This window comes from Moschus berezovskii, chromosome 27, assembly GCF_049115385.1.
Source record: "Moschus berezovskii isolate FMDL1 chromosome 27, NW_MosBer_1.0, whole genome shotgun sequence".
Taxonomy (NCBI): domain Eukaryota; kingdom Metazoa; phylum Chordata; class Mammalia; order Artiodactyla; family Moschidae; genus Moschus; species Moschus berezovskii.
In genome coordinates, this window is record NC_142486.1 from 32,616,627 (window position 1) to 32,635,859 (window position 19,233).

Genomic DNA, 19,233 nt, shown 5'->3' on the forward strand with positions numbered 1-19,233 from the left:
CCGCACCAGAAAGAGCACAACACACCCTGTACTAGAAAGAGCCCGACACACCCTGTACCAGAAAGACCCCGACACACCCCGCACCAGAAAGAGCCCGACACACCCCGCACCAGAAAGACCCCGACACACTCCGCACCAGAAAGAGCCCGACACACCCCGCACCAGAAAGACCCCGACACACTCCGCACCAGAAAGAGCCCGACACACCCCGCACCAGAAAGACCCCGACACACTCCGCACCAGAAAGAGCCCGACACACCCCGCACTAGAAAGAGCACAACACACTCCGCACCAGAAAGAGCCCGACACACCCCACACTAGAAAGAGCACAACACACTCCGCACCAGAAAGAGCCCGACACACCCCACACTAGAAAGAGCACGACACACTCCGCACCAGAAAGAGCACAACACACCCCGCACCAGAAAGACCCCGACACACTCCGCACCAGAAAGAGCCCGACACACCCCGCACCAGAAAGACCCCGACACACTCCGCACCAGAAAGAGCCCGACACACCCCGCACCAGAAAGACCCCGACACACCCCGCACCAGAAAGAGCCCGACACACTCCGCACCAGAAAGAGCCCGACACACCCCGCACCAGAAAGAGCCCGACACACTCCGCACCAGAAAGAGCCCGACACACCCCACACTAGAAAGAGCACAACACACTCCGCACCAGAAAGACCCCGACACACCCCACACTAGAAAGAGCACAACACACTCCGCACCAGAAAGAGCACAACACACCCTGTACTAGAAAGAGCCCGACACACCCTGTACCAGAAAGACCCCGACACACTCCGCACCAGAAAGAGCCCGACACACCCCGCACCAGAAAGACCCCGACACACCCCGCACCAGAAAGAGCCCGACACACCCCGCACCAGAAAGAGCCCGACACACCCCGCACCAGAAAGACCCCGACACACTCCGCACCAGAAAGAGCCCGACACACTCTGCACCAGAAAGAGCCCAACACACTCCGCACCAGAAAGACCCCAAAACACACTCCACACCAGAAAGAGCCCAACACACCCCGCACCAGAAAGAGCCCAACACACTCCACACCAGAAAGAGCCCAACACACTCCGCACCAGAAAGAGCCCAACACACCCCGCACCAGAAAGACCTCAAAACACACTGCACCAGAAAGACCCAAAAAACACCCCGCACCAGAAACACCCCAAAACACATGCACCAGAAAGACCCCGTTGTGATCAACCAATCAAGGATTCCACTTACAGTTAAAAACCTGTCGCCTCAAAACATGTACATACACACCAGGTTTTCCTGAGCTGACAGATATTGACCAATGACAGTATACAGAGCAAAGTCTGGAAGAATACACAAACTGAAAATGGTGGTTCCTTTTCAGGAAGATACTGAGGTCGGGGGGACTTTCACTTTCTACTGTAGTCGCTTCTGTATCATTCAGTTGTTTAGCAGTGCCATTAAAATGTAAAGAATGCCTTTAAAGAATGTACCTAATGCCACCAAACTGTATACTTAAAAATGGTTCATCCATCATAAATAGTACTTGCTGTAGGTATTTCACAATTGAATTTAAATAAAAAAAAACTTCTTAAAAGGCACCTCTGGAAGTCAGAATGGTGATTTGCTGGTGGAAGGAGCGGGAGTGGGGGTGGGGGTGCTGGTTATCTTGACCTGAATCACAAGCTTCCCCCACGATCTGAACGTAGAGCAGTCCTACGAGACGTTCCGTAAGCCAGGACGAGGCGAAGACACTATTACCTTAGGACACACCTTGCTGACAGGCACACAGACTAAACGGGAATGACACACGGATGCTCAGACAGAGTTCAAAGCTCCGGGCCTTGACCCTGAGGTGCTGATGGTGGTAGGGCTGCTCGGGAGGCACGCTGCCACAGAACAGCTGCTGCAGAACCAGCGTGCACCTTACTTTCCCCTTTCACCTTTTGGCTAAAAGTGAAAAGCCTCTTTGGGGTTCTTTCAGTCTTTTGTAGCGAGGACTTTGGTTAGAGAGAGGCAAACTTTCCAAAAGCGAGGGACACCTGTACACGTGAATGTAACCATTGGTCCAAAGCCATAAAGCCGTCCGGCCAAGTTCACTGCGCTTTTATGCACTTTACTCATGCCATTTCTCAATTTAAAAACTGTTTACCAAGAGGATTTCCAGTGAATTCAGATTGTCGCAATGCCCTAAACACAAGCGAGGAACAAATTAGATGGATGTTGTGGGAAGCTGGCTTCGCGGCAGCCGCCAGCGGGGTTAAGACCCGACGAAACCCCGGGTGCTGGGCTAGGAGCTCACAGTCCAGCCAGGAGCTGTGATGCATTGCTGTGCGTGCCACAAGGACGGACACAAAACAGAGCACACTGGGGGCACGGAGGAAGGGGCGGGGAACCGTGCCAAGACAGGGGCAGGTGGGCGGGGGCAGGGAGGGTACTGGAGAGGCCTTTGTGGAGAAGGAAATGACTAGTCCAAGGCTTGAGTGTTAGCGGTTTACTGGAACACTTGGGAGGGGAGGAGAATGTTGGGCAGGGCAGCTCAGAGCTCCGGGCAGTCACAAGGCCAGGGCCACCTGGAGCTGGTGTGCCGGTGGCAGTGGCGGTGCCCGGGGGCACAGTCTGCTGGGCCAGCTCTTAGGCGGCGGCCGCTGGCCGGCCAGGTGGCCTCTCCAGCTAGCAGTTCATAGGAAGGCGTTCATGATGCTCACGTCCTGGGAAGAGGTGTCCGGGGCCCCTGCCTCAGCACAGGCAACCTGCTGAGTGGGTGTTCTGGGGCTCCTCAGTGACGGAGGAGGGAGGTGCGGGGCAGCATGGGGACAAGAGGCAGGCCAGGGAAGAAATCTGACTGAGAAGGAAAGGCAAGGGAAAGAGGCTGGAGCCTGGAAGGGGCAGGTGACGGAAAGGGCGGGTGACATGGCCTAGAATTCTGTCTGGATCTGTGGGAGCAGTTATCATGGTCAAGCTGAGAGAGGCACCCCCAGGCTCTGCCGGGAATAGCCCGCTCACCTTCTGAGGAAGCAACTAGCATCCTTCTGTTCAAACAGCTCTGCTGAGGGACTTGGGAACCAGGAGACAGATTTTTCCCCCCAAAAAGGAGACAGGTCACGAGGACTAAAAAAAACCACGAAACATGAGGGCAGATCTGAGCCCAGATCTCAGACCCGCTTCTTGGCCAAGTGAGCCTCACCCAACAAGCCTCAGTTCCCATGTCTGAAAAAGGGGGACAGCAGCAGCTCCATCACATGCCACCATCAGGCTGAAGCGAGATGCTGAACACAAAAACGCCGGCACAACGTCTGCCACAAAGAGGCACTCCAGAGACACTTATCCACCTTCCACCTCCTGGCAAATAGATCATTTGGATGAGAGAGCTGGTAGGAGAGGGGTGTCTAGCTTTTCAAAACCAATCAAACTAGTGACTTTCTGTTTCCTGGCTTCGTGGTTTGTAAGTGGCTTACACTCAGGTCCCCAAAGTGCTCCTGGGCCCCTCCCAGACCTCCAGCCTCAGGGGCTGGGACTGCGGGATGTTCAGCACAAAGGCAGGGTGAGATCCACGGGGCACTGGCGTGGTTGGAGCCCCGCCCGCTGGCCCACACACCCTACCCACGGCCTTTTCCCCTTTGGGCCTCGGTTTCCACAGGCATCAAATGAGCCTCATGTTGACACTTTTCCCGCTGGGCTCCTGTGAGGTGCCCAGGGGTAGCAGCACATTTTCTTGTTCTTTTTTTTTCAGGTAATAATAACCATTACTAACACCCAGTGAGCACAGAAAGCATGCCTTGCTATGCTCTGGGCACTTGACATATACTGATGGACTCCTTTATCCTCCAAATGACAGATGCTGGGAGGGGGCTGCCGAGAGGAGGGACTTGCCCCAGGTCACCGCTCTTGAGAGGCAGAGCCAGGGTGTGAACCCGGGAAGCGTAGCTTCAGCAACGCCCCCCGCCCCCGCCACATGCTCAACCATTCTGCTGCCAAGCTCAAGCGCTCAGCCCCACCCACAAGCACCAGCAGAGCCTCGCCGTGTGGGGCCAGCCTCTCAAAAGGTGGATGTAAAGACCCTGCCATGCCTGAATCACACTGCCCAAAGAAGCAGGCAGCCCTGCCTGGGACAGTCCACATATCACAGCACTTTTCGGGTGGCCCTCTGACCTGACGGGCATTAGGGATGCGCGTGCTTAGTCACTCAGTCATGCCCGACTCTTTGTGACCCCATGAACTGTAGCCCACCAGGCTCCAGGTAAGAGTACTGGAGTGGGTTGCCGTTGTCTTTTCCAGGGGATCTTCCTGACCCAGGGATCGAACCCACATCTCCTGGGTCTCCTGCCTCTGAGCTGCCAGGGAAGCCACACAATGTGCAGTTTTTTCCCATGTTTGTCTCAGATGCAGAGCTCCAAATGTCATGGCGGGTGGGGCGGGGGAAGTTCACGGTGACTCGGGTTTATGTCCACCGTAACCAACAGCACCTGGCTTTGCAACCAGCTGCACAGGAAGCAGGGTCGCTGATCGCCACCAAGCAGCCCTACACTCATTCCAGAACGACGTGATCAGCAAGCAAACCTCAGATGGAATCAACTCCGGGTGATGTATGGGTGTGCGTGTTACATGCCAAACCCTGAGTGGCGTGGGCTGCTGAGCCAAAGCCCACACACGCGTCCAGAAACACAACTGTGGCGACGCCAGCGAGGCGACCGGGCAGCACGGCCGAGCTTAATGGGGGAAACAAAACCCGAGGCGGGCGAAACATGAAGAGGCAACAGGCCACGTCCATTAACAAGAGGAGCCTGGCTTTCTTCCCCGGTCAGCCAATTATCAGCCAGTGTCGCAGCGGCCAAGGTATCACCCAAAACAGGGCCTATTTGTCTGGAATCGGAGCTCAGAGGCCTCACGCTGTGCGCGCGCACGCACACACACACAAACACGCAGCATCGGCCTCTGTGGGAACCAGCTGGTCATGTTGAGATGGTGCTGGGACTACTTAGCAAGCAGCCTCGGGGTGCTGCCCATCCCCCGGCCTTCCCCCACCGTGACCAACTTCTCTGTCCCTCTCAACCAAGCACTGCCTAGTCTGGCCCTCTGATGCTGCGTCTGGCACTCCATGAAGAGCTAATAAATGCTTGGAGCATGAATTAATCCCAAGATATTTATGATTAAAGAGGCATGTTCAACACTCATGCAAAATAAAACATCTTATCATCTTGTGAAACAGTGATAAACCAAGCACTTGGCTGGTATTTCTTTAGGAGGAATATTTGACTACATTTTGTTCTGTTAAAAAAAATAATGAATTGTGAAATAGTGGTGACTCTCAGTGACCTGAAACATTCAGCCCAGAACCCTAATCTCATGCTAAACTGGAGACCATCACTGCAGATGGTGGCAGAAGAGCTGGAAGCAGAAGAAGCCTGGGGACTTGAGGCTGGATGCCTGCAATCGCCTGTCAACAAATCGCTGAGCACACAGAGAGGGAAGTGACCAGGGGGCCTTGTTCTCATTGACATGCAACCCCCCAGCCTCCATGTGAATGAAGCACACACATCCCCACCCCAGCAAAACCCAGTTTCCTGGATAGAGGACTCTGGCACTGACCAGGATGGGATTTCCTTGCTCATTACAGATGTGGTGCTTGCATCCCTGTTGAGACAGGTTATTTTAAGATAACTGAAGTCTCCTGCAGGAACCATGCTAAATACCACGGACTCCCAGGTTAGGATGTTCCCATGTCCCTCAGTGTAAACTCCCGAGTGCTCCAATGGCTTGAAAAGTGCATCTGCTTCAAACCCTCATTCCCCACCCCCATCACACTCTGCCTCACCACGCTGCTCTCTGCTGCTCCTGACACACCAGGCACACTCCTGCCTCAAGGCCTTTGCGCTGGCTGTGCTTTCTGGCCCAAATGCTCCTCCCCCAGACGTCTACAGGATCCGCTCCCTCATTTCCTTAAAATCTGTGCTCCCCTGTGGCCTTCCCCTTGAGGCTACCCTAAGGAGAGGTGCACCCCCAGCCCCAAAGCACAGCCCCTCCCTTCTTTGCTTCACTGCAGCTGCTTTTCTTGAGTTTGTCTCACATCCGAAGATGTTCAGTCACTCAGTTGTGTCCAACTGAGACCCCAAAGACTGCAGCATACCAGGCTTCCCTGTCCCTCACCATCTCCCAGAGCTTACTCAAACTCACGTCCATTGAGTCGGTGATGCCATCCAACCATCTCATCTTCTGCCACACCCCCTTCTCCTCCTGCTTTCCATCTTTCCCAGCATCAAGGTCTTTTCCAATGAGTCGGCTCTTTACATCAGGTGGCCAAAGTATTGGAGCTTCAGCTTCAGTCCTCCCAGTGAATACTCAGGATTGATTTCCTTTAGGATTGACTGGTTTGATCTTGCTGTCCAAGGGACTCGCCAGAGTCTTCTCTGCTCTGCTGTTTACTACAGTTTCATGGTTCCTCTCTCTTCTCCCACTACAAGAGAAGCTCCTGGAGGTTAGGGGGTCTTTGTTTTGTTCCTGGTGTCTCTCCAGTGCCTAGAACAGTGGCTGGCACATACCCAGTAATTATGCTTTGAATAGATGAATAAACAACTTGAATCCAGCTTCAAGGAGCTCAGAATCTAGTTAAAAACCTCAAATGCCCAAAGGGACTTGACTGCTGATAAACACGAAGCCCCAAGGCACAGAAGTGGTAGATACCCTCCTGTTCCTGTCCCCACCCTCGATTTTCCTGATTTCAGCTGAAATCTGGAAAAAATCAGACTAGGGGAGGTCTCCATTCAGCTGGGTGTTGGCACTGCCTCACCCCTCTGAGCCATCTCCAGCCTGGTGGCCGCCCCAGCCCGTTCTGGGTCATGTTGCCAGGCAGACAGAAGAGCTCGCTCAGGCCTGACTCACAGAAACTTCTCCACGCCCCCCTCCTCCCCCGCTTTGCCCACTGTGTTTTGCCTTGCTTGTCAGTTCCTCCAGGCTGTGGCCATCCCTTCTCTGCTCCCTGGAGCAGGACTTAGCCGCTCAGGTCAGTCACCCACATGGCTGCAGGCCACGTCTCCAAGAGCCTCCATGCCACGGGGCTTCGGAGAGTTGTGCAGCCTCTGCTTCCACAGGAAAGAAGAGAGAGGCGATGGGTCTTAAGTGGGATACGCTACACCCTGGATTTTCTCTGCTCCTGTCACATTCCCTCGCCAGCGAGTCTGCGCTGCCACAGGCAAGACCCTGCAGGCAGCGGATGCGCCTGGGAGCTGTAATTCTTTCAAGGGCTGACGGGCTGGACCACGGCGGACCCACCAAAAGGGAGAACGCACGAGAGTCCAGTTCTTTGTGTGAGTGCTTGCAACTGTGCCAGCTAAGGCCCTTGATTTATATATACCAGTCTGTTTTTTCCCTTTAGTGTTCCCAATCCACCCTCCCAGAAGCCGATCACTTTCAGGAAGAATGTGCGTGCTCTGGTATCAGCATCGGTTGCCACGGGGGTCACAGGTAAGGTCAGGGGCACTGAAAGATGCGGGGGAACTGCAATCCCAGCTGCAGGGGGCTCTTCTACTGGATGCATTCAGTCCTGGGTGGGGGCTCCATTGCCATCTGATTCGAGCCTGGGTTGGAAGGCCAGCTGTGCAGCAGCGAGCCAAACCAGTGATGAAGGGACGCTCTGCTCCTGCAAACACACAAGCCAGAGAGGCCCAGCCGCTGCTTCCTCAGCTTTGGGCTCCACGAGCCACATCCCGGAGGAGCCTTCTGCCAGCAGAGGGTCCAGCTCCCAGGGTTGATGGGTATCACGTGGAGAACCGGCTGCCAGCATTTCAGGTGTGTGCTCACCTTTCTGGATCCCCGAGAATCATCTGGAGACCGTCCCAACTGGCTGAACCGGTTCCTACTGAGGGATGGCAGACACCCTCATTTGGCGACAAACTAGGCTCTTGTGCCCCAAAATTCTGTTCCCACTCTGAATTCAATGCCAGTCAAGCACGTGAATTTAGTGCCAGTCAGTCCCTCTGCACCTTCCAGAAAGGGACCCGGGGCCAGCTGAGCTGCAGGCCCAACTGCATGCAGAGGCTCAGACACTAACACTACTCAGCAACATTCAAAACCGAGCCACCAGCGTTGCGGTCATCATCGTCACTGTCACCGCCAACACCTGACCCTCTGCGCCCTGTGTCCGGTCACAGCGCCCCTCCCTTTGGGGAGCACTGAGTATGCCTCTGTGTTAATCACCCCTACAAGGGAGGTAGCAGACGCGGGGCTGTTCTGAAGCCTCAGAAACTCAGATCACTATGAAGCTGGCATCTGCTAATTAGGCCCTGATGTGTGCTAGGCTTTGGAATAAACACTTTGTTGTTCAGTTGCACAGTCGTATTTGACTCTTTAGCGACCCCATGGACTGCAGCGTGCCAGGCTTCCCTGTCCTTCACTATTTTCCGGAGTTTGCTCAAACTCATGTCCATTGAGTCAATGATGCCATTCAGCCATCTCATCCTCTGTCATCCCCTTCTCCTCCTGCCTTCACTCTTTCCCAGCATCAGGGTCTTTTCCAATGAGTCGGCTCTTCGCATCAGGTGGCCAAAGGACTGGAGCTTCAGCTTTAGCACCAGTCCTTCCAATGAGCACTTTACAGAGCCTAGCAGGTTCCAGTCCATGGGGTCGCAGAGAGTCGGACACAACTCAGCGACTGAGCATGTGCTGAGTTTAATCCTCTCTGCAAATGCACGGTTGTTATTCTGATTGGAGAGGTGAGAACATGGAAAACCAGAGAGGTGGACGAACTTGCCCCAGACACACCTAGTAAGACGAGGAGCCAGGATTTGAGGGGCCCAGGCAGCCTAGCTCAGAGTCCACGGAACCAGATAGAATGGGGAACTGCCCCCTGAGCAAAGAGAAGGTGCCCTGTGAGGGCCAGGTTCTGAGTCAAGAAGAACATCACAGGAGCCCTTGTGACTCTGCCACCAGTTCACCCCTTGAGCCACTCGGGGCTGCGGCGGACCCCCAGGCATCTCTGGCCAGTCCCGGGAGAGCACAGGCGACACAGGCATCTCCAAGACAGGATCCCCTGTCCTTGCGGGGGCTGGGGAGCCCAGTGAGGAGGGCGGGGGGTGGGGTGGGGCGTGTCTTTCCTGGGCACCAGCGCACCCCTGCTCAGGGAATGGATGAATGAATGCAAAAACCAAGGAAGCAATTCCACAGAAACCCAGGATGAAAAAAGCCCCTTCAAAAACAAAATAGTACCTACAGGTAATGATGCACATCTGATAATCTAATCTGTATGGGCATTTTGCAAAAGTAATGAGATGCTGGCGGTTTCAGAATGAGAGTTCTCTTACTCTGTTTCCCCTGACAAGAAAACTATTTGCTCTGCATTAGAGTTACAGCCAGAGTTACCCCTTCGCGGGGACCATATGGTTTTAATGCACAGATGAATTCCAATTAGACGGGTATCTAAGCATGCTGATGTGTTTTCAATTTAACCCTAAATTACAGACTTTTCAAGTAACTCTGCTCTCCCCTCTGCTTCTCTCTCTTCAATTTTGGTTTGGTTTTGTGAAAGGTCTGCTGGTAAAATGAAGCAATACCAGTAACTTATCTAACAAATTACGGGAAGGAGAAAGTAGGTTAAAAAAGAACAAGAAACTTAAAACAAGTATGATCAAACCACATCCGAGTCAGGCAGGAAACAACAGGAGTCTGTTCTTGCTTGGAGGGAAGGGAGGTAAATCTCACCAGGACTATTGTCAAGTTGTTGATGAGAGACGCCCTTCCCGATTTTCAACAGCAGTCGTCAAAACAAAACAGACTTCAATTTCACACTCAGAGAACGGTAATAACCGGAAGCAGAAGGCTGACACTTTCACTTGGGCTGGTAAGTCTTTACACGCACAAATGCGTTTCATTTTTAGTTCAGGTGTCTCCGCCAGGAGCACCGTGTGTCTATTACAACGGAGGTGGGAGAAGAGAAGGCTGTTGGGAAAATGAACGAATCTCAGAGATAATCCTGCTGATTGGAGGCTCAACTAAAGTGGGAATCCGAAGCTAAGAGGTTGTCAGCAACTTCCTGCCATTCGCTTTTGCTCTAATTGCAAATGCCACGTACTGATGTCAATATTCTGCTTTGTGACACTGTCCTAGCATTTTGCAAGACGTCACCCCTGGGGAAACTAGGGAAAGGGTAACAGATCGCTATGTTTTCTTTCCTGCAACTGCATGTCAATCAATTTCAATGAAAAGCCCTGCAAACCCAAGTACCCCAGCGGTCTCTGGGTTCACCTCTTGGAACGCTAAGTCTAACTGCAGTTAGTGGTGATCTTGGGGCCTGGAAATCATACGACAGTACGAAGTCTGAAGGAACCCACTACATTCTCATCTGTTATTAACATAACTGTAGTGTGAGTTACCAGCTGGCTGCGTGGGGACTGGACAAATCTGATGGCTGACACATGACTCGTCTGATGGGGGCAGGGGGTGGCCTCTGAGAAGCTTCTTACAGGAACACAGGCACAACAGGGGCCAGACCTTCAGACTGTTAAGACCGTCCTGGAATCTGGACTTTGATGTGAAACTTCCCAAATTTTAAAGTTGGCGGGCAATTCATAAACTTTTCTAACACTGTGAAGACCAAACCAACCTGTCAGGCACCTGACAGACACTTTAAATCTATCTTCTCCCCATCCTCACCACAGCTTTCCTGAGTGGGACTGACATTCGCTGCTCCCTAAATGGGGTAAAATGACTTTCCCAGGGCAACCCCAAGGCTGGAGGGGTCCTCAACAGCCCTGCCTGGAGACCCTGCTGATTCTTCACTTGGTGTTCTGTAAGTTGCATTCATTCAGGAAAAGAGAGTTTAAGAAAGCTGCAAAGAAATATCTCCTGTGGTATCAGCTCCACGTTCTCCAGCCCATGTGTCATCACATCATGGACCACTAGGGGAGTCCTTTCTGTTCAACACTCTTCACCCTCATCACTTCCAAGTTAAACCCTCTCATCATCCTGCCCTTTGGAGCATTTCTAAGACCTGAAATAGCAGCCTTGTTTGTAAGTTTTATCAACGTTCTGCCCCTCCTGTGGAATCATAAAGCCCTAGCATGACAGGGGCTATTTAGGTTTTGTATATTACCAGAACTAGCACAATGCCTGATCCAAAGAAAGGGTGCAATAAATACTTCTTGAACAAATTGAAGAAGGACAGGCCACACAGGGGCCATGAAAAGACCTCATTCAATTCAACTGAACTAACGCCACCACCAATGAGGACAGAGGTATCTGGAAACCTTTTCAGAGGTTCTGATTTCCCTTAAAGAGCACAGTGGCCTGGCCAAGACACTGCAAACCAGGAAAACCAGAAGGGCAGGAGCCTCGTGTAATTGCACTCCATGGGGTTCTGGCCCCCCATGCTCCAAGACCACACTCCGCCCACTTGCTCAGATATGACAACAGAGCTGACTGCCCAAGGGTAAGGCCGGCCACTTTACCTGTGCGCAGACTCCCTGAGAACAGGACTGCAGAGACAGGGCCTTTGTGTGAGCACTGCTCATTTCAGACATGCACAAGAGCCAATAGCAGATAAGATGCCTGATCCGAACAGGTAAGACCTTGGATGAGAGAGAACCGGGAACAAGGGCCTTCCAAGCACAAACGTGGAGGGAAAGCACAGGGCACTCTGGGGACCAAGCAAGAGGCGCCAAGATAGAGTGAGCAGGATGGGAGGGGGGAAGGCAGGCCAGTCACAGGGCCAAGCAGGGAAAGCCTCGGCAGAAGTCATCACCCCAGTGATTGGGGTTTCCCTTCAGCAGAGCACCAAACGCACAAACGTGACAAACCATAAACATGCCGTTTAGGCCATGTTGGTGATGGGAGAATTGGCTTCAAAATGCAGCTTCCTAGCATCTCCAGAGACATGAGAGGACCTGGCCACAGTGTATTTTACCCACATTACTGCAGAAGGACTTCAGGCTGGGGTGAGCTGTAACTGCTTATGAAGGACACATAAATTCTCCAATTTGTCACAGTCCCCACCGCTCCCTACTGCCCCCTCATGGGGTCCGTGTCATTCAGATATTCCCTGCCCAGCTTCTGCAGACAGCAGGGCCTCAGACAAAGTATTCTCTCATTCTGCCCCAATAACCGTGCCCCACAGATACATAGCCTGAAGCCCAGAACGGGACGATTCCAAGTTCAATAACACATGCACAGTCAAATCCACTCTTGGTACCCAACCCCAGATTCTTCTGGGTATGTCAAGACCAATGAGGTCTCCTGAATCCCAGACCAGCTTATGCATCATCAGTGCTATAATGAGCAGGATGTTGGTCTCTGGTTTGAGAGAAACACACGTGAACAAAATAAGCCACGGTGTCTTATCAGGGTCTTGAGACAGTACCCCCGCTAATGACTTACACAGCTTCTCTGAACATCCTGTTCGGGCTTAGCGTATGTCTCAGACAGATCGCCGTTCAGAATGACTTCAGCTAACGAGTTCACCAGGGGTGCATGATGTATAATTAGGAAGACCTGGTGAAGGACGAAAAAAAAAAAAAGGATTTGCATTAAAGTACGTAGACTTTCAACCTCAACCTTCCTTCACCTGAAATGATGAGGCTGGGCTACTGCACAAGCCTCGTCTTAGTGGCAATCCCAGTGACGCAAAATCCAGGGAATGGGTCACATCTGGGAGAAACGAGTTGGACTTCTCTCCTCCTAGGGGCGGGCCCTCCTTCTTTCAGATTGTTGCCTATTTGGCTGGCTGCTCGCTGGCGGAAAGAAGTGCGTTAAAGCGCAACTGTCCCTCCTGGCCGCCTGAGGCCAAATAGGGCTGAAGTGAAGCAATGTGGGAAGGGAGCGCCAAACCTGCACCCTCTTTTCTCTCCACAGGCATTTCGGTGTCAAATCTGATCAGGATAAGACTAGGAGGCCCCGGCCCAGCACTTCAGTTATGCGGAAGAAGGGGCCAGCAGGCCTTGTTCCAGTCAAGGACTTGGCAGAGGGTCGGCCACGCAGAGATCCCACCCATGGAATGAGCTCTTCCCCTTGTGGTGGGTTTGAGCGCCCAAGAATTCCAGGGCGGCACTGGGAGGTGTGGAAACTGTGGGGAGAAAATCCACTCGGGCCAGAGACCGATGAAGTCGTGCCAGACAGCAAGTATCAGAAGGCACTGGGCTGTCGGGGGGTGGCCTGGCCACCCCACCCTGCTGCCTGACGTCCAAAGGAATGGCCTGAGGAGTCAGGGTACCCACACCGCCTTGGAGAGCCAGCTCAGACACACCTACCAGTGTGTTTTAAGACGTAGCGGTAACACCAGCTCCGCAGGGCAGCGTGGGATGGACCCACCGTCTGCACATCCAGAGGGTGTTGTGCGCACGTCTGTATTTGTTCATATATACATACAACAAGGGTTCCAAATCTTGGCACTGTTTTAAGATTGTTTTGATGTGAACCATTTTAAAAGTCTTAACTGAATTTGTTACAGTAATGGTTTTGTTTTATGTTTTGGCTGTTTGGCCTCAAGGCATCTGGGATCTCAGTTCCACGACCAGGGATTGATCCTGCACTGTCTGCACTGGAAGGCAAAGTCTTAACCCCTGGATCGCCAGGGAAGTCCCTCCTTGGCACTCTTGTCCGGTGATAAATCCTTGCTGTAGGGGGGCAGCCCTGGGCATTATAGGATATTTGGCAGCATCTCTGGACTCGAACCACTAGATGCCAGCCGCACCCCCCCACCCCACGCATGACAACCAGCAATGTCTTCAGACACTGCCAGCTGTCCCCAGGCTGGGGGTGAAATCGCCTCCAGTTGAGAACATCTCCGGAAGGAGCTGGGGAAACCCTGAAACTATAGTTGTCTCTGGAGAGAGAAACCAGGAAACTGAACACAAAAAAAGTAGAAAGACAACTTGGTTTTCACTTGTTTGAACTGTATCACTTAAAAAAATTATCTAAAAATATTGTAAAAAAAAAAAGAGGCAGAGACCAAAACAGTAGCTGCCTCTGGGGAGTGGGACTGGGTACGTGGGGGGCAGCGGTAAGAGGGAACTTTTCCCTACATGTCATTTTGTACTATTTGAGAAGGGTGACTATATTGTTCAAAAAAATAAATACAATTCAGATGAAAGGCATGGTAGAATAAACAAATGTTGTACCCACCTAAGAGAAAAAAAAAAAGCACATCTGTCTTTAAAACACTGCTGCTGCTGCGTCACTTCAGTTGTGTCCGACTCTGTGTGACCCCATAGATGGAAGCCCACCAGGCTCCCCTGTCCCTGGGATTCTCCCAGCAAGAACACTGGAGTGGGTTGCCATTTCCCTCTCCATTAAAACACTGAGGAGATACCAACTACCACAGACTATACAGCATGATAAAGCGGGTTAGTCCACATTGGGGGCTGTGGCGGGCATTCAAATGTGAGTGCCCATGATGATGACGAAGGAATTCAGTCCACAAACACTCAGTGGACACCTACTGGGGTCCCCGGGTGATGGCCAGTGTGGACACACATGGTGCTCATTCTCGGCTGTGCCCTGGACAGAGGTAAGCAGGGAGAGGGGCAGCGAGGAACTGAGAGGTGGGTGGACGCCTGTGCCCGCCAGATTCGAAGGCTGGGCTGGCCTGTCCAAGTCAGGCCCTTGTCCCCAGTGGTGGTTTCGTTTCAGCTGCACGAAACGACATCTCCATTACACCAAATTAATGTCATCAATGCAAATTTTCCTGGTTTAGCAGAGATGCTTGAAAAATAATTCGGAAGGACACTCTGATGCAGAGTTTAAGGACCAGAATTCATGCCCGATTTGAGGTTTTCACACATTTGGGGCACGTGATGATCAAGTTCTATGGAAATGCAGGGGTGCGAGAGCCCTTTATTCGGGCTGAGAAACGCCAATGACATCGCTTTTTGTGAGACACTGAAACACATAACGAGCTGCCTGGGCTGCTGGGCCTTTACTCGGAGAGCAGGAGAAAGGGGGTTCTCGGAGATAAAGCGTGGCCTGACCCCGGGGATCCTCGGAGTGTGCCAGCAGCTGAAGGGTGATGGGGGCACTTGCCACGGGATTCCTGCGGTTCCGCATCTGGCCGGCTCGCTCCTGCCAGGCTCCCAGAATCCTCAGCGGGGGAAGCAGGACGATTGGTAACGAGGTGGTGGAAACAGCTGCCGGGAGGGGCAGGGGACTGCAGGGAGCTGCATCACACAGAGGGGCATTCAGGCGTCAGCGTGCAGCTCCCAGCACACAGAGCCCCCAGAAGGAGAGTCCCAGAGTAACGTGAGCCAGCCACGTGCGGTGCCCGGCCGCTGGGAAGAGGCCGGGTCGGCATCTCTCTTCCCGGGCCAACAGGAGATGGCCCCACCTCAAACACAAAATGGCCTGGGACCCGGTGAGGACATTCTCTCGGCAGAGCAAATGAATACCTGGGCCGCTGCAGAAGTGGGAACAGAGCTCTGGTCAAACATCTAACTGTTTGACAGTCTAATGAGATGGCCTGCGAGACTGCACTGCTTGTAATAAAAATATTTTTACAGTTATGTAACTGGGTCGCCATGGAGTTTTTCCCTTCTTGTAAATATTACATAATTATGAGAAGGAGACACACTTGTTGAAGACGGGGAGGCAGACAAGTTGGCTCAAGACACAAATTTGGGTACTGAGCCTGCTACAAGATACCTTCCAGAAGGTAATGTGGGGCCCGGGACCACGACAGCAGCCTCATTAGTGGGAGCTGGTTAAACCGCGGTGGCTCTGTGAGCACACGCTGCATCCTGCAGTGTAGGGCCTCTTTCAAGATGGCAATGAGCAGGGGCCACACAGGCCACGTTTTCAGGGTATTTAGAACCCTCCCTGGTTGTTTTGGAAAGCTTGAGCCCCACAGTAAAAACCAATGACATATCTACCGGGCTTGCCTTATTTCTCACTTCTTCTTAAATTTCCAAGTATTGCCACGAAGAAGATACATAGCCCCTTGACTCAGGGTTGTTTTATTTCAAGATGGGGGACGCGCACAGAGAAGATGGAGTGAGGTGGCCTGGGAAACTTCTGAAAGGCAGCAGTGCTCCGGGACCCCCAGTGTGGGGGGACATGGGTGAAGGATCAGACATACCTGGGAGAGAAGGTAGAGAGAAACTGGCAGGCTGATCTTCGGTCGCTCTCCTCCCTGGCAAAGGTTGGGGGAATGAGAGAAGTCTGGGTTACACACATGAGTGGCACGAATACACGAAGCCAGAGGCCATCTGTCTGAATGAGCGGCACCCAGCACCCCAACTTCCTCCAAGACCCTAAGGCTCTTCTTTCCTGGTGGCAAAGTCCACCCTGCAAAATACATTCACACCTCATCCCATCTGATGGGCTTCCCAGGTGGTGCAGTGGTAAAGAACCTGCCTGCCAGTGCAAGAGACATGGTATCAATCCCTGAGTCGGGAATATCCCCTGGAGAAGGAAATGGCAACTCGCTCCAGTGTTCTTGCCTGGGAAATCCCACAGAGAGAGAAGCCTCACGGGCAATAGTCCACAGGGTCCCAAAGAGTTGGACATGACTGAGCAACTCAACAACAATCCCATCCAATACTATCTGCAAGGCTGCTAACCTTCCACCTGAGAAACCTTTCAGCATGAGTCATGGATTAGATGCTGGACCCAAGAGAGGAACCAGCTCCTTAAGTTACCAAGAATGTTAATTTCCCCCAGTTGGGGCACCAAGAACCTGGCAAGAGAGGCCCCAGAGGCCTGCTCTCAGGAAGTGGGGCCAGGAGTGGTGGGGCACCCTGATCTCAGAGAAGGCCCTCATCTGTACTGGGCTCCAAGCCTGTAAGGCTCTTCAGGACCCTTGTTTTGCTCAGGGAGGTTGACTGCCTGGTCCAAGGTCACAAGGAAAGAGGCAGAATTTGAAACCAGGTCTGAAAACAGTTCTCCAGCTTTCTCTCCACCTCCAGAGCGGCATCAGGTCGCTCTCGTTAGGGCTGCAGTTTTCTTTGAGTCACCTGTTTCTAACAAGAAGCCCCGTGTTCTGTCTCCAAAAAGAAAGCTACAGCCTTGTCTTGCCGGGACACGCACAGAGGCTGAAATCCCTGAAGAGTAACCAGCTGGCTCTGTCCCACCTCCTGCCAAGGCCTCCGCCCCTTCATTCTTGGAGGTACTGGCCAAAGGTCCCCTCTCCTCGAAGTGGCATTTTTCTTGGGGGTGAGCACTGAGAACCACCAGTTCAGAATCACTTTGGGGGCAGGGTCCCGGTGCTCTGCAGACCCCTGAGCCAGAAACTCAGAGAGCAGGGAGAAGGCATATCTGAGAAAGTGCCCATGAACGGGCTCCAACCCTCTGAGGGCTCCACCGCCTGTCACTGTGGAGTCTCCTGGGTGCACTCATCCCCTTCCGGCCATTCAAGTTTTGCAGCTGGCTGGATCTTCTCCAAGTCAATTAGCTCTGGCAACTAGCCGAAAACGTGAGCAGGGATGAGAGCACCTCAGGAGAAGGACGCACAGATTCAAAACCCTGAATCTGCAGAGGTTTCCTGTCTCCTTTGGATGTCAGTAATCTGTTGCCACTCATTTACTGCCCACACTCACACACTCTGTCCGTCTGTCTCTCTCCTTCACCCCGCTCTCAGGAAGGGAAAGGGAAGGATACGCCCGTCTCTCAGGCCCCCAGCCGGGGTCCCCTGCCGAGCCCCGTGCCCTCGGGGTGACTGCTCCCCCCGCCTGCAGACGCCCCCGCCCGGGCGCACCTTGTCCTGGTTCTCCAGTGAGCACACATAGAGCGGCAGGAAGAGCCTGTTGAGCAGGTGGTCCGTGAGCACGTCGTTGAGAAACTCGCAGTTGATGATGAGGATGTCATTGAGGTAGTGCAGGTGGTCCAGGTGCTCGGCCACCAGGTCACTGAGCTTCCCCCGATTCCGGTGCCTGCCGGGACAGAGGCCCATCTCAGCCCTGACGCCCAGGCTCAGAGCTCAGACCCGACGGCCTGAGACTTAGGTTGCTGGGGGCACGTCATTCACAAACAAATATCTGAGCCAGTCTCGAGAGACACCTATCCTGGCCCTACCAGTGGATTACAGGAAGGAAAAACGGGCAGGTCCATCACATTCGATTTTAGGGGACTCAAGGGATCCCCCCACTTTCTGGGGGCCTCAGTACAATGGACTCCACCATCATCACCACGCTAAAGCTTAAGCTCCAATACTTTGGCCATCTTTTGCATACAGCCAACTCATTAGAAAAGACCCTGATGCTGGGAAAGATTGAGGGCAGAAGGAAAAGGGGACGACAGGGGATGAGATGGCTGGATGGCATCACCGACTCAACGGACATGAGTTTGAGCAGGCTGGGGGAGATGGTAAGGACAGGGGAGCCAAGTGTACTGCAGTCCATGGGGTCACAAAGAGTCGGACACAACTGAGTGACTAAACAACAACAACAATAATGGGACCCCCCACTTTCTGGGGGCCTCGGAACAGTGGGCTCCATCATCATCACCACAATCCCAAACAAAATGGGTAAACCCAGGGAAACCCAGGGAAGCTTTTAGCCACGCACTTCAAACACGAGCAGCCACTAGTCCAAGTGGCAAGATCCCTGGCTCTTGAGATAAGCAGCATTAATGGAACAATAAATCCTCACTAGTTAAATGATCCTGAGGAGTTCCGAGGAAACAGGCAGGCCTCAACAGCCTCAGCCATCCCCAGCACCACGCGGGGATGTGACACCCCAGGTGCCAGGAGGTCCCTGCCTGCCTCCCGTGAAGACACAGGCACTGGGGCTCTTCAGCCTCTACAAGTGGATCAGCCTCACCCTCAACAAGGACAAAGATCTGAAACAGCCGATGGGGCCCATTCCCCTCCCCCAGGGTGGTTATCTGCTGCAAAAAGCACTCTAGATCCAAGACCTTTTGTTTCTACTATGATTATTACTCAGTAATAGATGGTCGCTGGAGGGGACAGACAACTAAAGAAGAAAATAAGAGCAAAAAGAAATCAAAGTCTCCTATAGTCCCACCACTAACAGATAAACAGTATGTTATTTCTATATGGAGGTGATGGAATTCCAGTTGAGCTATTTCAAATCCTAAAAGATGATGCTGTGAAAGTGCTGCACTCAATATGCCAGCAAATTTGGAAAACTCAGCAGTGGCCATAGGACTGGAAAAGGTCAGTTTTCATTCCAATCTCAAAGTAAGGCAATGCCAAAGAAGGCTCAAACTACTGCACAATTGCACTCATCTCACACGCTAGTAAAGTAATGCTCAATATTCTCCAAGCCAGGCTTCAACAGTATGTGAACTGTGAACTTCCAGATG

General features: G+C 52.7%; 1 protein-coding gene and 1 long non-coding RNA gene across 10 annotated transcripts in view; one reads left to right on the forward strand and one right to left on the reverse strand.

Moving 5' to 3' along the window:
• The window catches only part of CLEC16A (C-type lectin domain containing 16A), a 241,052-nt gene that overhangs the window by 179,174 nt on the left and 42,645 nt on the right, over nt 1-19,233 (reverse strand). For 8 of the 9 annotated variants that reach the window (XM_088832968.1, XM_055409495.2, XM_055409494.2 and 5 more), the window contains 3 exons: nt 17,666-17,840; nt 16,049-16,102; nt 12,361-12,474 (listed from right to left, as the gene is read on the reverse strand). In XM_088832968.1, the coding sequence (XP_088689094.1) occupies nt 12,361-12,474; nt 16,049-16,102; nt 17,666-17,840 (343 nt within the window). The remainder of the gene's footprint in view (nt 1-12,360; nt 12,475-16,048; nt 16,103-17,665; nt 17,841-19,233) is intronic. The other variant, XM_055409497.2, reaches the window with a different exon arrangement.
• On the forward strand, nt 11,411-13,568 carry LOC148773690 (uncharacterized). The gene is made up of 3 exons (XR_016036588.1): nt 11,411-11,548; nt 12,835-12,995; nt 13,469-13,568. It is a non-coding gene; the product is annotated as an uncharacterized LOC148773690 (long non-coding RNA).